Source organism: Nuphar pumila, chromosome 6 (genome assembly GCF_984573655.1).
Source record: "Nuphar pumila chromosome 6, dmNupPumi1.hap1.1, whole genome shotgun sequence".
In the NCBI taxonomy this organism is placed as follows: domain Eukaryota; kingdom Viridiplantae; phylum Streptophyta; class Magnoliopsida; order Nymphaeales; family Nymphaeaceae; genus Nuphar; species Nuphar pumila.
The window spans coordinates 100,323,351-100,342,817 of NC_143254.1; the positions used below are offsets into that span (position 1 = coordinate 100,323,351).

At 39.1% G+C, this 19,467-nt stretch overlaps 1 protein-coding gene across 1 annotated transcript; it reads left to right on the forward strand.

Annotated features, from left to right (window-relative positions):
* The first annotated feature begins 5,091 nt into the window (after positions 1–5,091).
* On the forward strand, positions 5,092–19,124 carry LOC149835405 (small ribosomal subunit protein eS19z-like). The gene is made up of 5 exons (XM_090009580.1): positions 5,092–5,160; positions 16,686–16,812; positions 16,948–17,131; positions 17,635–17,765; positions 19,006–19,124. The coding sequence occupies exons 1-5, from the start codon at positions 5,092–5,094 to the stop codon at positions 19,122–19,124; spliced, it is 630 nt and encodes a 209-aa protein (XP_089865706.1).
* The last annotated feature ends 343 nt before the right edge of the window (positions 19,125–19,467 follow it).

Genomic DNA, 19,467 nt, shown 5'->3' on the forward strand with positions numbered 1-19,467 from the left:
AGCCTCTGCCTGCCAGGAGACTCGAACTGCAAGGGGGAAGTCCCTACCGAACAAATGGAGGCGAGGCCTCACCCTACCTACCGAAAAAATCCAGGCGGCAGGGGATGAGGCCCCTTCCTGCTGGAAAGCCCCGACGGGAAATGCGAAGAGGAAGAAGACAGACAAAAGAAGAGGAAAAAGACAACGAGGGAGGGGGGGGGGTTTACCTGAAGAGCAGCGACTGTCGATGAGCGCCAACATCGACCTCCTCCGACGAACCGAAGGAAGAGAGAGAGATGGTCGGCAGGGGGGTTTCCTGCCGAGGTGGTCTCAGACGGAAGGCCGACGAAAATGCAAGGGAGAGAGGTAATAGGGAGAGACAAAGAGAGACTGTCACCGGGGGCGGTGGTGGTCGTCGGTGGCCTGCCAAAAAACACAGCAGCGAGGGGGAGAGACAGAGGGGAGGGTCAACAGTGGTGTCATCGGCGGTTGTGGTCGTTGGTGCTGGGAAGAGAGAGGCGGGTAATATGAGGGGTCGGGGACTACAGAGAGGGGAACAAGCAAGAGAGGAGGGAGCAGGGAACAGGGAACAGGGGAGGTAATGGAGATAGGGCGCGTTGGGGAGGGGCCCTCCGATGAGGGTCGCCGGTGGCGACGATCGAAAAATGGGAGTGGGAGAGAGAGAGCTAAGAGGCGAGAGTGAGAGAGAGATTGGCTACGGCGCAGGGGGGAGGGTTTGAAACCCTCCCTATGCATTGCCTTATAAAGGCATGGGGCGGTGCCTCAACCCTAATCGGGTTTTGGATTTGGGTCGGATCCGGATCTGACTCGGGTCCAACAACCTCTTTTTTTTACATAGGTTTTTACATAAGATTCATCTTTTGATGATGTGACACAATCCTATTTGTTGAAAGTTTTGAATTTTCTTTTTAATTGGTTTTTGCTACCAGGTTGAATCTTGTTAGTTAGAGTTACTTAGCTTACGGGTCAAGCAACTTGAAACTTATCAAGTTAAATGAATCTAAGGTGTGAGCAATTTTTAAGAGATTACAAAGGTTTATCTATAAGAGAATGGAAGAAGCTTATTGGTGGCTTATAGGGTTTTTAAGAAAATAAAAACATAGGGGCGTGAATGGAGCATTCGAAAATTTTATAAGAACTTGATATAGAAATTGTGGATTTTCATATTTCAAATCGGGTCGTACTTCGGATATGTTATGATATACTAAATTGTTTTGACCATAAAACTTTGTCCAAGTGGCAGATTGAGATATTGTTTGATGTGTTGAAATGCTAACATCCTCTAATTTAATTTATCTTTAAAATAAAAAATCAAATTGCATAGTTTTTTTAAGGTAAAAAATGTACTCAAAATGGGGCTACCTAAAAACAAGATTTTTGTGAGACAAGTCACCATGTTTTTTACACGACTCTTTACTCTAATGTCGGATAGACCTAATTTTTATTTCATTTGAAAGATAAAACTCTAATTAATTCATATTTTGGTAAAAACCTTTTAAGATGTCACTTTTAGAGTTAAAAAATTAATGCACTTAAACTTAATTTTTACCTAAAAACAACCCGAGACACCTTGTTTTCAAAGAGATTTCTTTAGAAAACTATTTGATCAAAATTAGGGTGTCCACGAACTTTCTAAAGAAAAAAAATGAAGGTAGCATGCGTTATCCCCAATAATAAGCTTCTTAAGTAGGTGACATTTCAACAATTAAATTAGGGTTTTTTTATTGGATAGTGAATAACCGTCGCCGAAGTGAGGAAAACCCTAGGGGCCCACGATTAATTAAAGTTTAAGAACTAGTGTTCAGCACTTGAAGCATTTAGGTGGCATTTTAGCAAAAATAACGTAGACTTAAAGGAATATTTAAGGCAACCTAGAAATGCACAAGGACCTGGTGGTCTAGCATATAAATTTTCAAACCATACCCGAATCTGACTTATAAGTTTTCATTGAGATCAGCTATTATTTTAATGCAAAAAAAAGATTTTTGAGGAGGTTTGGTTCATGCTTTCTATATGTAGACCTAAGCATGGCTCTGACGATCCTGAGACCAGCACCGCAGAGATGGACCCATGATCAGACCCACTTTTTGGTTTAGGCTCCACCAGTTGACAGCAGTGGGCTGGCTTATCCATCCTTTGGAAGACCAAAATGAAAGAGGAGATAAAGGTATACAAAATTCATATTATCCACATAAGACCTTATTGGATACGTGCCTTGAATCTACGTTGGACCATTGTGTCCAACAAGGTCCAGTAGGCTTGTAGGTACTCAAAACTTTAGTCAACAAGACAATAAGTTACTATCTTATGACGTTACGCAGGTGCACCCTTCTTTTTCTTCTGTGGTTAGGCAAGGAAAAACCCCTCATCATCAACCATAAAGTGACAGGTCTCAAGTTGGTAAAACCCTTGAGACCCCAAGACCACGGGCTGTAAACAGCTTCAACCTTTCAACAAGGGGGCGCCCCCTGTGGGTCTCAAACGGTGGGCCTATGTCATAGGCATCCCTAATATGAACGTGGAGACCTAAGGGGTTTGGCGTAATGGGATGGGACCTAGGCCGTTTGACGGGCAACCTAGGTTCAAATCTCATGGGCGTCACCCCTGTGTAAACCGAAGCTGGGCTATTCTCCGAGGTCGAGAGGTAAGCCTTTAGAGTTTTACACTGACAGTAAGTACAGCAGGTTGAGTCAGCACTATTAGGTCTCTGCACCTGGGTCGGTTTCTCCCAGTTAAAAAAAAAACGTATTGGTGAGATGCCTTTCCCATCGAGTTTTTTGGTATTGGTGAGAACGAAACAAAAGACCCCAAGTGCAATGGCTACCTCAGTGTGAAAATTGCCTCCCAAATACATCTGTTTGGAAGTTGGTAACTGTGATGGAAGTTGAAGATTTGAATAGGAGTTTGGTCAAACTACTATGGTAATGATTGTTTTGGTTTGGACTTTGGAGAAGGTATTTGTGGGAACTGATGGAAATGAAGGAAAATGATTCGGACAGTATTGGGGATTATTCTCATACGGATTGCATGTTTAGAAAAATGATATTTGGATAGAGATAGCCCAAAGGTTATCGTATCCCTGCATTTGAAATGAGTGAGTCCTACTGAGTTCAAATGCATGAGCCTTGAAGAGAGGCGCCATGCCACAACCCACTAACGTGGACTAACAACTCTTGTATTCAGGGGTTTTCACTTGTATTTTAATCTAGTAATAAGGTGTTATACTTTGATACGACATATTCATGGAAAACATATTACTACACATATTAAACTCATACATGAAACATGTTTAAAAAATAATTTATCATATATGCATTTTGTCAATGGGTCAACAATCATGGATCATCAGTTGATAGATAATTGATTGTAATTTCATTTTTTTTTTAATCATGACATAAATGCAATAGTACTTTACAATTATATGTTTGCTTTTGAAGCTGTTTTTTTTCACTTTTTCATCAAGCTAATAGTAGATTGATTATGACAATACATCTCTATTAGCCTATCGGCTATCTCCAACTTGAAGTATTTCATGATGCAGCTTATCCAAATGACAAAATATAGCAGTCATATTACATGCTAAATATTTAGTTTCTTATATATGTAAAGCTATACAACTTTGTTTCTTGCAAGACCAAGAAACATCACCTTTTTGTCATCCCTACTTATAGCAAATTCAACATCGGGATATCCAATTAGTTCTAAATTACTTGCTTGGTAACACAATTTTAAGTTTTTAGTCTCTTTCAAATATTTAAATATTTTTTTTCAGCTTGTCAAAGCCATCCAAAAGTACTTTGAAATCAACTTACAAGTCTCACAACAAAGTTAATATCTAGTCTAGTACATAGGATAAGATACATCAAACTTTCAACAACTTGAGTCGGTATAGTTCATAAGATAGCATACATCAAGCTTTCAATAACTTGTGCACAAGGGATGTTTAATTTCTCGTATCCTTCATCAGTACAATCATTTTTGCTCAATTTTACCCTTTTAGCTATAAGAGTTCTAATGGATTTGCAATTAGACAAAAAAGTCTAGAACTCTTGACCTGAAAAAAAATTATTCTAATAATATAAGATGCCTATTTTATTTCAAATTGATCACTTAACCACGTTTTAGTTCTAACAATCATATAATTGTCATTTTTAGTCAATAATATATCATTAACATAAAGAGATAAAATAAAAAAATGTCTTATACTTTTTCATAAATATAGAAAATGGTTAAAAACATTACCCACATACCCAATATTACATATAGCTTTGTAAAATTTAAAATTTCATCATAATTGCTTAAGTTTGTACATAAGTTTTTTCAACCTATACATCTTATCTTCTTGACTCGTAACAACATGCCTCTCTGATTGTATCATAAAAATAAATTTGTTTATATAATGCAATTTTTACGTCCATATGATATAGATATAAATCATAATATGCTACAATAGTTAAATTATCTCTATGAATGCAAATTTTGCAACTAGAGAATATGTATCATCATAATCTACCTCTTCCCTCTATGATAAACCCTTAACTTTGAATTTATCAAAGTTTTCACCCCACTAAGCCAAGCCCCCTTAAGGCAGTTATCTAGAACTTTGATCACGATTTTCATAATGTTTTATTAATCAAAGCAGGCGATAGGCCAGTACGGTTGACAAAGGGTAAAATGAAGTCAGGCTGGCCTAATTGGATTAGCACAACTTGGACCAGTATCTTACATAGTTCTCATAATGGCTCAACCTATTGGGTCTTAAGGATAATCGATCGAGACATTTGGTTTGGGGTTGGCTCATTTATAGTCAGGTGCTGTTCAGACTGGTCAAATGGCTCGTGCAAGCCAAGCTAAGGTCAGCGCGTATTTGCCTGAGCCAAGAAAGCAGAAACCCTGACTTGGTGGATACAAGTATATTCATCCAACCAGTTGAGCTATCATGCTTTTTGTAACATGTATAATACATAAATTCTATACATGCTATCCAAGTGAGCCGAGCCGATAGAGAGAGGTGGTGAAGGAATAGAAGGAATACAGCCATCTCTAACGAGCAAGCCCGTGCTCAGCTCACCATCCTATCAAGAAAGTATAATGGTTATTGTTGTTATTCCTATCAAGAAAGGATTGCCTGTTGTTGAAGAAGGAAGAATACCAGAAAGGGTATCTTAAATTTCGGCAAGGCCTGGATAAGAAATTTGCAAAGGAGGTGCTTCTTTCTTTGGATTAATGCCATAACAGGGTCGTGATATTTTTACCCTCTTCAGAATAAGTTTTGAAAGATTAACTCCTTCGTTGTTAAAATTTTCTCAGAGGGCAACAAATGTATGTATTGTTTATGGTGTCTGTAACATGAAAAGCTCATTGTTGTTGTTATCGCTATTTTTGTACTCATAGTTTGAAATTTGTGGCTCATTTTGATTTGACCCCTTGCTCTAACTGATGATTCAAATATCTTGAAAAAGTCATTTGATTTACACATTCCTGTTGACATGGTTGTTTTTTAACAAATCTACTTATAACTCTAGTCAGGGGACTTGTTTTATGGTCAAATTTCATAGGTCAATAAACCCTATCCTCCCTTCAGAGAGAGATGCTTTGATCGCCACGAGAATTCTTGAGTTTCTTTGTGCATCGTTTCTCGAAGCCCGCCTTCTTCAGCAAAGAGTTGGCCATCTTCTCAGTCTTTCGGCAGCTGTTGTAGCGGGGAGGAGAGAACTACATAAACCCAGAATCCTATCGCTTACTTTGTTTGGGCAGGTTTTTGATGTGTCAACCTGACTCGGAGTTAACAAGTAGACCTAATCCTGGTAACCCTAATGCTTTTTTTGGAAGACAGAGAATAGAACTAGAAAGCGTAGTTTGGTAAAAAAAGGATATCATGATATCTTAAATTTGTTGTTAGAAAACTTGATAATATGAAACAGATATCCAGATATTTTAAAATTGTCACCAGAAAACTTGATAAATATTTTAACCGAGAATATTGTTTTTAAACGTGGTATACTGAAATGTATTATCATGATTGAAGTTATCTCATTTCTGTCATTTTTTTTTCATCGTAACAAGATGAAAATACTGAACAAAATTTAGAATAATTAATTGTATGTTTGGTCTGAAGCTTTTAGAAGTTCGACCAACCTTCGGACCAAAGTGAAAACTCACATTAGTAATATAATAAAGTTAAAACCTTAAAAAAAATGTGTACCATCTAGTACATATTATTGTGCCCATCTTCCATTTTATATATGATCGCTTAAGTGGCAGTGGTGCTCATCCTTTTATCCCATATTCGACTCTCACGAGGTGCTCAGGTGGCTTTAACTGGTGGGCTCCGTAAGAGCTTGGGTGTAAGTGACCCCACCCAGGGTTTACCTCGCCAAGGACGAGCCATAGGAAAACTTATTAAGATTGGATTTAGACTTGTATGATCAGACTTTTTTTATGGATTCAGATAGGTGATTCTGGGCAGATATGTGTTCAGATATGGATCTGATCTGATCCATTTGCATTGTTTAATGTAAAACTCATGTTACCAAACTTTTTTACCGGAACCAGTATCACCCTTTAAAATTTGGGCATGGATTAGCTCTCTAAGTCGGAGTAAGCTCAGACCCGAACTCTGATTCATGCTTGTTCTTTGAAAAACTTAATCGGACTCAGGCCAACCATGACCCGTGTTCAATCCGTTTGCATCCGTAGCTGAAACCTTGTTTTGCTCGGGCCCACGGACCCTTACAGCTCCAACCCGAACTCGGCCCTATAAAAGGGAATTTACCGCTGAATTCCTGGCGTTGGAGAGAGAGAGTCGGCGGTGGAGGGAGCGGGAGGAAGAGATCGCCATCTTTATCTCCACAGGATTCCAATGCCTTCTTTGTCGATCCCGTTTTAGGGTTTCTCGTTCACCGTGATGTGCTCGCCCCATTGCATCTGGGGGTTCGAGGAGTCGGAAGCGCAAGCATTGACGCTACCTGCTCAACGAACTGCAACGTGCCGCCGACGATCGTCACCAGGTAAATGATAATCTTCGTCGTTGTTTCTTGTTTTGCTGGTTTTTATCTTGCGGGTGGAGTTGTAACCTGTACTCTGAACCAGATTCCGTAAAATAAGAAAAAGATACAAAAATTGAGCTATTAAATAGTTGTTTGATGGCAGTGGATGCACCGCACTCCATCCCTCTTGCCTCCGTTACTTAAACTAGCTTAACGGCCCGTCCTAAAGGACGGTGAAAAATAATAGACCTTGAAAACAAACTATAAACACACACATCCATGCAAAAGCAATTATTGTCAACTGTTACAAGCAAACATCTGAATTGTCAAACATCATAAACAATTAAAAGCCTCAAAGTACAAAATATTTCATTACATAGTTAAAGTAAGAGAAGCTGAGAAAAACATATTATCTGAACATGTATTACAAAGGAAATTTAATGTCATTAATATCTCAGCTACCAAAGCAAGAACAACCCAGATTCAGAGACAACTGAGAAAATGAAGAGTTTATAATTATGATAATCGGTAATAACCGCATGGTCCACACACATATAATGCTTAAAGAACAGAGTGACATTGTAGAAGCTTCAACCGATGGTTCTGGTATGGCCATTTTAACTCCATCAGGACACCAATTTTGCGGTGTATCCAGCATTGTTAACATGCTATATGTTTAGAAAAATCAAAAGAAAAGAATGAGATCAACACATGAAAATAGCATTCAGCATAGCAAATGAATCTATTCTTGTAGGAACCAGCCTTTTATAAATCATGTAGCTTCATCAAACCACCCAATTTGAAGTGCACCCACCATTACTGACGTATCAAATATCTGAAAAAAACCTCAATCTAAGCATCAACATCAAAACAAATGATAGAAACATTTTAGTATTCTTTTAAGAAACATGTATAGAAAGGTACATCAAGCTAATGTTGTATGAGTAACTACTTTAAGGTGCTAGACGTCTGTGAAAAAAGGAAAATACACAAAAACATAGAAACCTTCTTAGAACTGGTAGTTATACAGAGGTTTAACCAAATAGGAAAATATATGCTTTGAAAGAAGAAACCTAACCCAAGTATAAACATATTGTTAATCCCAGTAGATACTTCAAATACCACATCAGCACTTCATGATTTCAACCATGGTGGTTGTTTTGATTTGATCAACAAAAATGAGAAAAAAGTTGGAAGAATCCAAAAGCAAAGCAAAAAGACTTTTCCAAATGCACCCTCTTTGGGGTCTGCCAGCATTCCGATGGTGGCAGCAACGATGGTGTCCTGGTTTTCTACTCTTGATACCCTTGCAGCGAGCAGTACCGCCATAGCCTTCTCTCTCAAAACAAAGATAAAGAGGTCCTGGCCCACGTTTGAGTCGAGAGACTTGAGGGATCTGCACCACGAAAAACTATCAGAATCAGAGCACTAAATCACAATAGGACTCCAAAACCATGACCAATCCTCAAGAGATAACAATTTTAAGGGACATCAGGGAGAAATCTACTGGCAAAAGACAATTGAAAGTTAAACCCTTCAACAAAGCCGGTGATCTTGCACTTTCACCCATGGAAAAGGGTGTGAAACCCTCACAATATGAGATCAAGCTCAAACACACGATTTTCTGGGCAATGCCCAAAGAGGCTCATGTTTGAAGTTTGAACCGGCTGTTGCTGTTTTAGGGTGTTTATCGCAGTATGATCTGACCGTGGTCCTACTTCCCTATTGATCATCCATGGTGGTGTCCACTGTCCAGCCAGAAAGAGTGGAAAACAGAGTATGTGGTGGGGGGCAAAAAGGAAAAAGATTGAAACAGTCTTAAAACCCAAAGTTTTTACGAAGCTACCATGTCCGTGACGGGGGTAATGAACCCTAAAACAAAAAACAATCATGAAAAAGTTCGAAAAAGACATGATAACTACCCCAAAATCACTGTCATTTTGAAAATCTTAAAACGTCTGTGTATTTTTGTCAACCAATGCCCTCTCATTGCTCATTTATAAGTAGTATAGAAAGTGGTTCCAAGGAGTCACTTGGTTGAATTTATCCTGAAATATCTCTTCTTCCATTTAAACCACTGTGCATCCCCTGCATCCCAACCGGAGGGTCACTGTTCAAGAAGAGTCATTATGATATTTTGACATGTTATAATTCTACTCCTGCAGGATTAGATATCATTAGATTTTTCAGATTTAAAATACACAGAGGCATGCACGCTACCACCATGTTTCTGTTGATTTTCCTTTTCAACTATGCTATAAACATGTTAGTTATTTCACTTACCTCTTTGATTAATTTCTGATCACAGATCAATGTTGATCTGCTGTTATCTGAGTAAACAATTCAATTTTTTCTTTTGTGACAGGGAACATGGTGTTTTCTTATTTGGGATTTCTGTATTTCAACACCTTTTATTTTAGTTTAGTTACTTACGGATCATATATTTCTAGGTTCATCTGAATGTGTTAATTTGTTAGAGAGCCAAAGTGTGAGAAGAATGAGAAAATGTGGATGCTTGGCACGGGCAAACCTGGAGCTGGTCTAAAGGGGCTTTGTGTCATCTCACTTCATTTACATATCATTTTATAGTCAATTTGCTGTTTTCTTGGATCTAACTGCTGGAATGTGTTTGGCATGATAGATAGTATTCTACATCTTAGTTTGTTATTTCTTTGAATCTGAAATAACTTTATTATTATGTAAAATTTCAGGAGTTTTTTCTAATACCATCAGTGGCATGGACTGCAATGGGCATACAATCTTATTTGGTTCTGACAAGAAGGCGCATGATATCTTTCTAGATTTCATGAGGAGGTGCATAATGATTTGCTTTCTCCTTTTTTACAATGTTTCTTTTTTTTTTGTAAGTTTGTTATCATAGTTTCCGAGTTTAAAGTCACATGTTCATCCTCCTTGATAATGCTTTGCTAGTGACCTTCTAGCATTGTAGGTTCATTGGAAAATTGCATTGCAAAGCATTCATCCAAGGACATGTTTCAGTGCCAGAAGTTTAGGTTAAAGATGTTCCTGGTGGAAAATCAAACTCTATTCCACTAAATCATTTTGTAACTCTTGAATGTTGTTCATTATCTGGACACTTATGCAGCGGTTAAAAATTAAGTTGTAATCTGTAGATTGTGATTTTCCAGTTTGTCCAAATTATTTGTTTGATTTAATAATAATTGACATTCAGCTTCTCCATGGAAGCAATAACCAATTAGCGATCTCCTCTTTATTCATGTCCGTTATGTAAAATTGTTGTTATAAATTATAAGCCATGTCATTATATATTGTTGTAAAATATAAGCCTATCCTTTTATACGGATTTCATAACTCATTCTTTTCTCCCCTTAAAATTCATGAGGAAAAAGTTTTTTTTACAAAAGATTCTAGTTTTTGTTTGCGTGCAACTGTTCATGTTAAAGAAGATAAAATTTCTGTAACCATTATAATCATGTTAGTAACTTAGTATACTGGAATCTGTAGCTTTTACAGAAATTTGTTCAAATGCACTTGTCTTTGATGCATCGACTCTGATCAAGTTATCTCCTTAACTTCTTGAATTATAAGGATCTGTAAGCGTGACCATTGATTTCATTTTTTACTGCAGTTTTAGAAATTCTTCACTAACCCTCCTTATTTCATTGTTCAGGCATCCTTTGTAAAATCATGTTTGCCTATTCTAGCAGAACTTTTTTCGTAAGAGTTTTTTTTTCCTGAGTTATCCTAAATAATAGACTTATGACAGGGTCACCAAGTTCGAAGAGTTGGTAAATATTGGTGGTCGACTGCTTTCAACCTATCAATCAGAGCTAGGTGGATATGCTCTCTCTCTCTCTCTCTCTCTCTCTCTCTCTCTCTCTCTTCAAGGATTTGCATACCTTCCTTTTTGCCTTAACAATGCATATTGATTGGTTTAATGTGTTCTATGAATGGTATGCAATTATTATTAACATTTTAAACCCTTAATTGATATTCTCTTTTACAAAGTTTGGCAAGGTGTTGGCCAATTTTTTACTGATAATATTATATGATGAAATTTATTTGAGGCTGTTGGGGAGTATCAGTATTTTATCAGTGCATGCTTATAGTTCTTATGGTATTGGTTCAAAAGAACAGAATTCTCTGGTGTTCATCCAAGTATTATTTCCATGTGGTGTTGGAACCAATATCAGTGTTATTGTGTGCTAGAATATATGTTGGTGTCATATATCTTGGCCATCCTTCATGACACTTCATATTGTTGTAATACCCCAGCATTTACTAGTGTTTTTTGGTTGTCCACCTAACACCCATTAATACCTTGTAATCAAAAGAAAAAAGATGTCAATATACTCTATGATTGGTGATCTCCTCTGGATGCCAGACTTTGATCTCTTTTCTCATCTTTAATTGACATCTAGTGTTAAATCTCTAGGCACTAGAAATGCAAAGCACTTCTTTCTAACTTGAGATTTGGTTCCCTTGTCATGACCTTTGATTTCTCTAGTTTTTTATGTGTGATTTCTGTTTTCCTGCAAAATTTTTGGAAGGCAGGATATGTGGTCTGTGATCTTGTGTAATCATCATTAGTGAATCCGTTTATATTTCATTTGTGACATGGAACTTGGGATGGATATTGTGCTTGAATCGATTTATTCCGAAGGCTTCCATTACAAACGAAGGCTACTGCCATTGGAGAGGTTATAGAAGCTAATAACAGTGAATGGATGGGATCAGATGTTGCAGCTGGATGTAGGCATCATCACACAGACATACAGAACATAAACAAGTGTAGGGAATGTTGTTTGGTTCTTTATGATCTGTTTTTGGTTTCACAATTGTGCTCATTTTTTCAGTTTTAATGTTTGCACCAATTATATATCCTCATTGTTAATTTGCAAAAGTTGGAACTGAAAGCATGCAGTTGTTTCATTGATCTAATTATATAGATTATATGCCTAATGTATTTATTTCATTTCTGGTTGTGTACTAATTGGATGCCAATTATGGAACTCTTTTGCCGGTTCTTGCCAAGATCGAAAGAACTAGACAGTGGGGATTTTTGCTGTCTACTCATGGTTCGGGATAGATTTTATAACCATATAAATCCTTGATTAAGAGAGAAGAATGAGAATTGTAATAAGTCATGAGACATGTGGCTTGTAACGCCCCGAAATTTTTAACCCAAATTTTTTAGGAACTTTTTTTTATAACATCGAAAACAACTATTTCATTTGGTTAAGCATTCAGACGCATTACAGGAGTGTTCAAGCAACAACATTGATTTTATTCTAAATAAATAATGACACCAGAGTTTCCAAGTAACAAGAATTTTAATAGATTGAAATTTAATCTGAGATGTCCCGAGAAAACAATAAACCAAACATCTCGATCAACACTTCATCCCGCAGTCACTCATGATGTTCTATTCTTCGCCTGAAAAATGATAAATTGATAGGAATTAGACTACAACTGTCTAAGTAAGAATTACTGAATTTTTTTTTGTAGGTATATCATGTGTCAAGTATGTGATGTGGGTACCGTATGTGATTTTCAACATATATAAAGAAAAGTAAACATCTACGCTATGACAGTCAACAATTTATAAGAAGCTAACTAGCAGGTAACAGTATTATCAGAATTAAATCATCTCATAACCGCATATTTTATTGCCTGTTAAAATTAAATGCCATATGTCAAAAATAATTATTTATGTGTACAATTGTAATTCTGACACTACCTACTCACATGTGATACCTAAGATGATCTAATTCAAATGTTTATCTTTAATTATCCCGTGGGTACATGCGAGCCAAAGCAACCATTTTAGAAGAGAACATTCGAGAGTTCATTATTCATGGGTGTTTTATTAACCTGAATATTCTAACTGAAACTGAAAATCCTAAGGGAGCGGCCAGTGACCGAGAGAACCTCTCAAAGGCCAAAACCAAAACAGGATGCATTCCTAACTTCTGGGGAAGAACAAAGCGCTACCACCTAGGACACATTGGTAGTCCGGGTCTCCCAACTCCGAGGACTGCGGACCAACAAGTCATTTTCGCTCAGAACAATTAAACACATGTCCCCAGAGTTTTGTACCACCTACCCTCTCCAAGGTAAGCCCGAATCTGAGTGGGTTAATCTTTTCATTTATTTAAATTACCCAAAGTACATGGGCATTTTCCCAACTATCTCCTACTACCACAGTAGTAGGTCCAGTCAAGCACGGTTGCCCCGGTACCTTTAAATCAGTCAGCCCGTAGAATTTAAATTTAAGTTTCTCATCAGTGTTATCGTTATTACCCAGAGTGCTTCGATACCTTTAAATCGGCAAGCACCGATGCCCCGATACCTTTAAATCAGTTGAGCAAAAATCAATATTTATGTGGGTATTAACCTCTTAAACTCGAGACCCATGGTGAAACCTTCAAGTATCAGGCTTGGCGATTCACATGCCAACATTAAACCATAACAATTACACATAAGGGAAAATTATCCTTATTCATCTATCACTACCATGGTTCACTCAAACTAAAAGAGTCGTTAAAACTCTTTGACATGAATCATCATTAACTTAGCTCCGCCCTTTATAAGGATCAATGGAGATATAAAATTTAATAAAATGATAATTGCCACATTCACAAACCCACTATTGATAATTCATTAATACTAGATTAAAATTTTCATGCATACTGTTTACAAAAATGTTTACAAAGGCGAAGCAGGCATCTCATAAATATCTTGAAATGTTTACAATTTGTCGAAACTAACATACGTTGTCTTTATATACAACATGCAAAAACATAACATTTTGATGTATATCACAATACAGGCACATCTAGTACATTTTGTAAGATCCATGGCCCATTAAATTAGCTAGGTATATCCTACCATGCAAACTCCAACATTGGTAGTTTTCTAGTTTCAGGATTCAGAGTACTTTGTTTATTGATTTAGTTGTTATATTTCATCATCTTCAGCCAAATTTGAGAAGAGTCTTTGACCTACGCACGCATATGCTTGCTGATGTATATTCTAGCTTAATCGTTTGAGTCTATGAATTTGTGCATAAATTTTCAGTCTAGAGGTCTCAAATATTGTACTATCTCATTAAAAATATGAATCTTAAGTGTTACAGTGAAACCACACATCAACAAACAGACCTAAAGAAGCATTTTTGCTTTGTGTTTTCCTTTGCAACTGAGAAGGAATAAGCCATAGCGTAATGGAAGAAAATCATGATTTCATGAAAGTCGACAAACATAATTTTTGTTTTGCATCAACACAACATAAGATAATCAATATGCTGCCTTTTTTACCACATGGTGCTGCTACAACCAAGAAAGTAATAATAATAACTAATTCAAACAAAATTCGATGTTCCTACCAGAAAATCGACATCCAACAGAAATTTCATTTTATGATAAACGGTAAGATGGCTGATGAAGATACTAAGACCCAAAATTTCACATTTTAACCAATGCTATAAATATGACTGATTACCCTTATTGGATCCAAAGAGCTTGAAACATGAGTAAAATTTGATAAGCACAACATGCATTCATATAAACCTACTAAGTCGGATTACCTAAGCATGCCCAGCAGAATTTCCCCTCTTTTCCCCCTTTTTTTTATTTGGGTCCATAGCAGCCGAAACTCCTAAATCTGCCGATTTGGGGTTTATGGCAGCCATTAAAACCTTTCCCATGATTTGGAGATTTACAGCACCCCACACCTCAAGCTCAAACCCACGACACACCATAGAAGAAAAACAACTGTAAGATCCTACCTGTTCCGGCGAATAGGAGGATAGATTGTCGCGGTTGGGGAGGTCGTCGGTGTCGATTGCTCCACCGTCGAGCGACAAATCGAGAGAGGAGCGAGAGACAGAGGGTAGGAGAAGACAGAGAGAGAGAGAAAGAGGTTGTTGATGCGAGAGGTGAGTCCGCCGACCTCAGTTTTTCCGTTGTCGAGCAAGGGTTCGAGAGGGATAGGGAGACAGAGAGTGCGGGAGGAGAAAGAAGAGGCGAGTGAGAGGAAGAGAGGTGTGGGAAGGGAGTAAATAGGGAGGGTAGCCTCTCCCCCCTTGCCCGAAAACTCAAGGCAGGGGGACGAAACCCCCTACCGCAATGCATAAGAAGGTAGGGGGCTCGGGCCCTGTTGGGAAGACAAAGGAAGGCAGGGGCTCGCCCCCTGCCTGAGAACATAAGGCAGGGGCTCGCCTTCTGCCGGAAGGCCTAAGGCAGGGGGGGGGGGGCTCGCCCCCTGCCGGAAAACACAAGGCAGGGGGAGAAACCCCCTGCAGAAACACAAGGCAGGGGGCTCGCCCCCTGCCAGAAAAATATAAGGCAAGGGGGCTCGCCCCCTGCCGGAAGATACAAGGGAGGGGATGAAACCCTCTGCCAGAAAACCCAAGAAGGCAGGGGGCTCGCCCCCTGCCGGAAAACACAAGAGGGTAGGGGGCTCGCCCCATGCCGGAAAGCACAAGGCAGGGGGCGAACCCCCCTGCCAAAAGCACAAGGCAAGGGGGCGAAACCCCCTGCCAAAAAATACCAAAAGGCAGGGGGCTCGCCCCCTCCGGAAATCGCAAGACAGGGGGGGCGAAACCCTCCTGCCGTGGCCGTAGGCGGAGGGGTTCGCTTCCCCCCTCTCATGTGGGAAACAGGAAGACAAGGGAGAGGGAGACTCACCTGGACGGTGCCGGACGGAGGTGGGTAGCGGGTGTCGGCGACGGCGAGGAGGGGGAGACAGAGGAAGAGGGAAATCGGGGGAGCCGAGAGGGGGAAGAGAGGTGTCACGGAGGGGAGAGCATTTGATGCTCCCCCCCTCCCGCCTGCTTCATTTATAAGCAGAAAGAAGGGGGAGCGAGCGTCGCTGGGTAGGCCTTTATGGCCTACCAATAGCCGTCCTCTCACGGGGCTTGGATCCGGGTCGGATCCAGATTCGACCCGGGTCCTTGATGATAAATTTTTTTTCTGGTTATTACATCTCCTCTTTATAGGTGAGAGATCTCTTAATTCTGATAGGCCCCCTAATTGTTTGATAAGCCTCTCATGAATTAGACCCTAGATCCACATGTATGGACCTATTAAACTTGAACCATTTGGAATTTAGATTGCATCCGACTCTCGATCTGCATTAATATATCAAGCATTAATTAAAAGAGTGTGATTCTTTGACCTAACCTTAGATTCCGCCATACCAGTTAGTTTCAATTTGTTCTAGTCATAATTTCATCATGCCCCCTATATATGTCAAATTAAAGTCTATTTGTGAGTATAGGTACTGGACGTTCTAGAATGTTTACTAAGGCTTACCTATCTGGTCCTTCTGAATAGTCGTGAAAGTATGGAAGAGGAACAAAATGCAAAAGGCATTGTGTAATACGAAAAGGTTATTTCATGTTCTAGAATATAGATTTAGCAGTATTTCATATGAAATGGAGCTTAAGTGTTGTATATTGATAAAAAAAAATGTTACATTTGCAATGTGATGGATTAGTGTTCATTGAAAGTGATCCGCTCAAGGTGTCGAGGAGATTGGCTGAAAGCTATTCTTGTAGAGTGGTGCAGCTTAAAAGAATAAATTCAAATTAGAAACAGCTACAATCATCAGACTTCAAATTTTGTAGAGGATTTTTTTATATCAGTAATTTGAATTGGAATCTAGAACAGATAATTGAACGCCGATTATGTCATGTTTTTTATATGATAGGTACTCTTCTTTTATGTCATTGTTGCTTTTGACCAGATTGAACTGCCACACTGGACGGATATTGTGAAGACTGCAACCTTCAAGGAGCTTGCACCCTATGATCCTGATTGGTACTATGTCAGAGCTGGTATAGCATCTGTGTGTGTGTGCATTCAGAGAAGCACAGAGCCAATTAAAGTATTTGATTGCATATGTGAGCATATATGCACCATGTAATTGTTAGTTTTTGTCTTATGCTTTGCTTCTTTACTGTTTGTTTTAGCATCTATGGCAAGGAAGATCTACCTTAGACAAGGAATCGGTGTTGGTGGCTTCCAGAAGATCTATGGTGGACGGAAAAGGAATGGGTGTCGTCCACCTCACTTCTGCAAGAGCAGCGGGTCTATTGCTCGGCACATTCTCCAGCAGTTGGAGAAGATGAACATCATTGAACTTGAACCAAAAGGGTTAGAAAGCCTTACCTCTTTTGAAATCAGAGAAGATGCAGGCTGGCAAGTTGATTCAGCCCTGCTTACCCCCGCTTTTCCCTATTTAAACTGTAAGGGCGTATTTGTTTCTGTCCCGCTTCATATGAAAGTGGCCCTGTTTCCCGCAGGGGATGATACAAACACCCTATGGGAAACAGTTAGTGGGGACGCAACCACAGATCTCGTATGAAATGTGTCACACCCACTGCTCTCTAGAAGGAATTTCCTGTTGGGGGGGATGGGGTGCCTTTCGGTGAAATGTGCCTTAGATCATTCAAAAGTTTGTTGGGTTCTATGACTGTCTTTGCAGAAAAGTAGAGCTTGTAATTTCTTGTTGATCTTTTCCTGCTCAAGAGAAAAGCGAGTTGGGCATAATTGTTGCACCAAACATGGTTCAATACTTCCCCAAACAGATCTAACTTAGGAATTCTCTAATCTTTGTCTTAACGGGGTTTCCAATTTTCCATGTGCTCTGTTGACAGGGGAAGGAGAATTACGTCCAGTGGGCAGCGTGACCTTGATCAGGTGGCTGGTAGAACAGGGGTCTCCGCGTATTGTTCTGCTTTCATTGAATGTTTCATTTTTTCAGTTAGGCTTCAGTTTAGTAGTAATGGTAAGCTTCTAGGTCCTTGGTTAAGTATGAAAAAACATTGAGGACGATTTTGGTCATGCGTGTTCATGATTTTTGGTTTAAATCTGATTTGATTTTGTTATATAAGGAGATGAACTCTTTTGATCTTTTTGACTTCGTTTATATTGTATTTCGTAGAACAGGCTTGTTAAATCTGAAGTAGTTGTGTCGTGTTTGTGGATTATTTCTGAAATTGTAACGTTTCATCAATCTCTTGCACAATTGTCCGGAAATTGTGTTGTATGATAAAGTAAAAATGTGGCCGCATGAGTGGTCCTTTAAGTTGGATTTATATGTTGAAGATGAAAATCAATACTTTTTTGGGGTTATGTGGTTTCTCTTGTTTGCCTGGTGAAACTCTCAATGGCGTATATGATAGTGTAAGGCGTTGGTAGTTCGAGTGAAGCATTAAGTGCAACGATGTGGGTCGGTTATGTCTTGGGTACCCGACTCATCCCAACCTCAATATTTGACCATTTGGGACGTGTGATAATTATACTCCGTAATACCCCAAACAGAAGCCTGGTGACTCTCCATGGGTGAGTAAGCCCTTGGAGTTTTATGCTATCAGGACGGTGAGAGAGAAAAACTCAGAAAAAAAAGTTTTGCCTATGAGAAGTTTTGGTATGAGAAGTTTTTCTCGCTTGTTTGTGTAGCATGAGAAAAACAAGCTGGAAACAAAACAGAATTTTTTTTGCTTGTTTGTTTGTGCATGGAAAAAAATTGCTGGGTTAATTCCTGCTAACAGGATACATGGACACTTGATTGGGGAACTTTCCAATTCAAACTTTTCTTAGTGAAATAACACAAGGCACAAAACTTTTTTAATCAATATATTGTAATAGTAAAAAAAATTATTTAATATCCTTCAAAAAAAGAGTGTCTAATGTGACCTTTTTTTTGGATAGTCCAAGGGTGGGTAAAATCCTTGAGGTCCCCTTGCTCATTGAAGAGTACACCCAGCTTCAAAACCTTGCGGCAAGAGATGCCACCTGTGGTTTCAAACTTGTGATATCTCATCAATTTGGTGACATTCACAAGCACCTCCTACCATATGAGCTGAGACCTTGTGAAGAAACTTATCCAAGCCATCAAACCCTCTGTCAGTTAGGCCCATGGGCCTAATCGGGCCGGGCAGGGCTTATTATATAAGATATATTATGTTATATATAATGTATTATTTATATCATGTATATAAGATATATAATGTGTGGGCCTGCAGCCCAGTTCTTATTAGCCCGCTTCAGGCCGGGCTGGGCCAAAGCCCCAGTTCGGGCCAGGCCAGGGCCAAATATGCCCATGGCGGGCGGGGCCGGGGCCAGTGCCCACCTCTACATATGAGTGGAAACAGTTTTGGTAGTGATATGCAAATGTTTTGGAATTCAGGCTCGTGTCAGAGCCATATTCATATATTGAATGAGTGTTAGATCCGGAACAAACCCAGAGGGTCTCTACTTGGATTTTGTTCAGAATGACGGATCTGATTCCTAACCGGGCTTAACCCGATATTTTCTGCATTGTCACCTAAAAATCAATAGTATTTTACACATTTTCGGTGCATCCAGTACCACAGTGTCTCGTGTCATAACTAGATTGAAAGCTACACCATGAGATGCAAATCGGATGCGAATCCAAAATCTGGCTTAATCTTTTACTAGATCTCGTATCCGCTCAAAATTTAGCC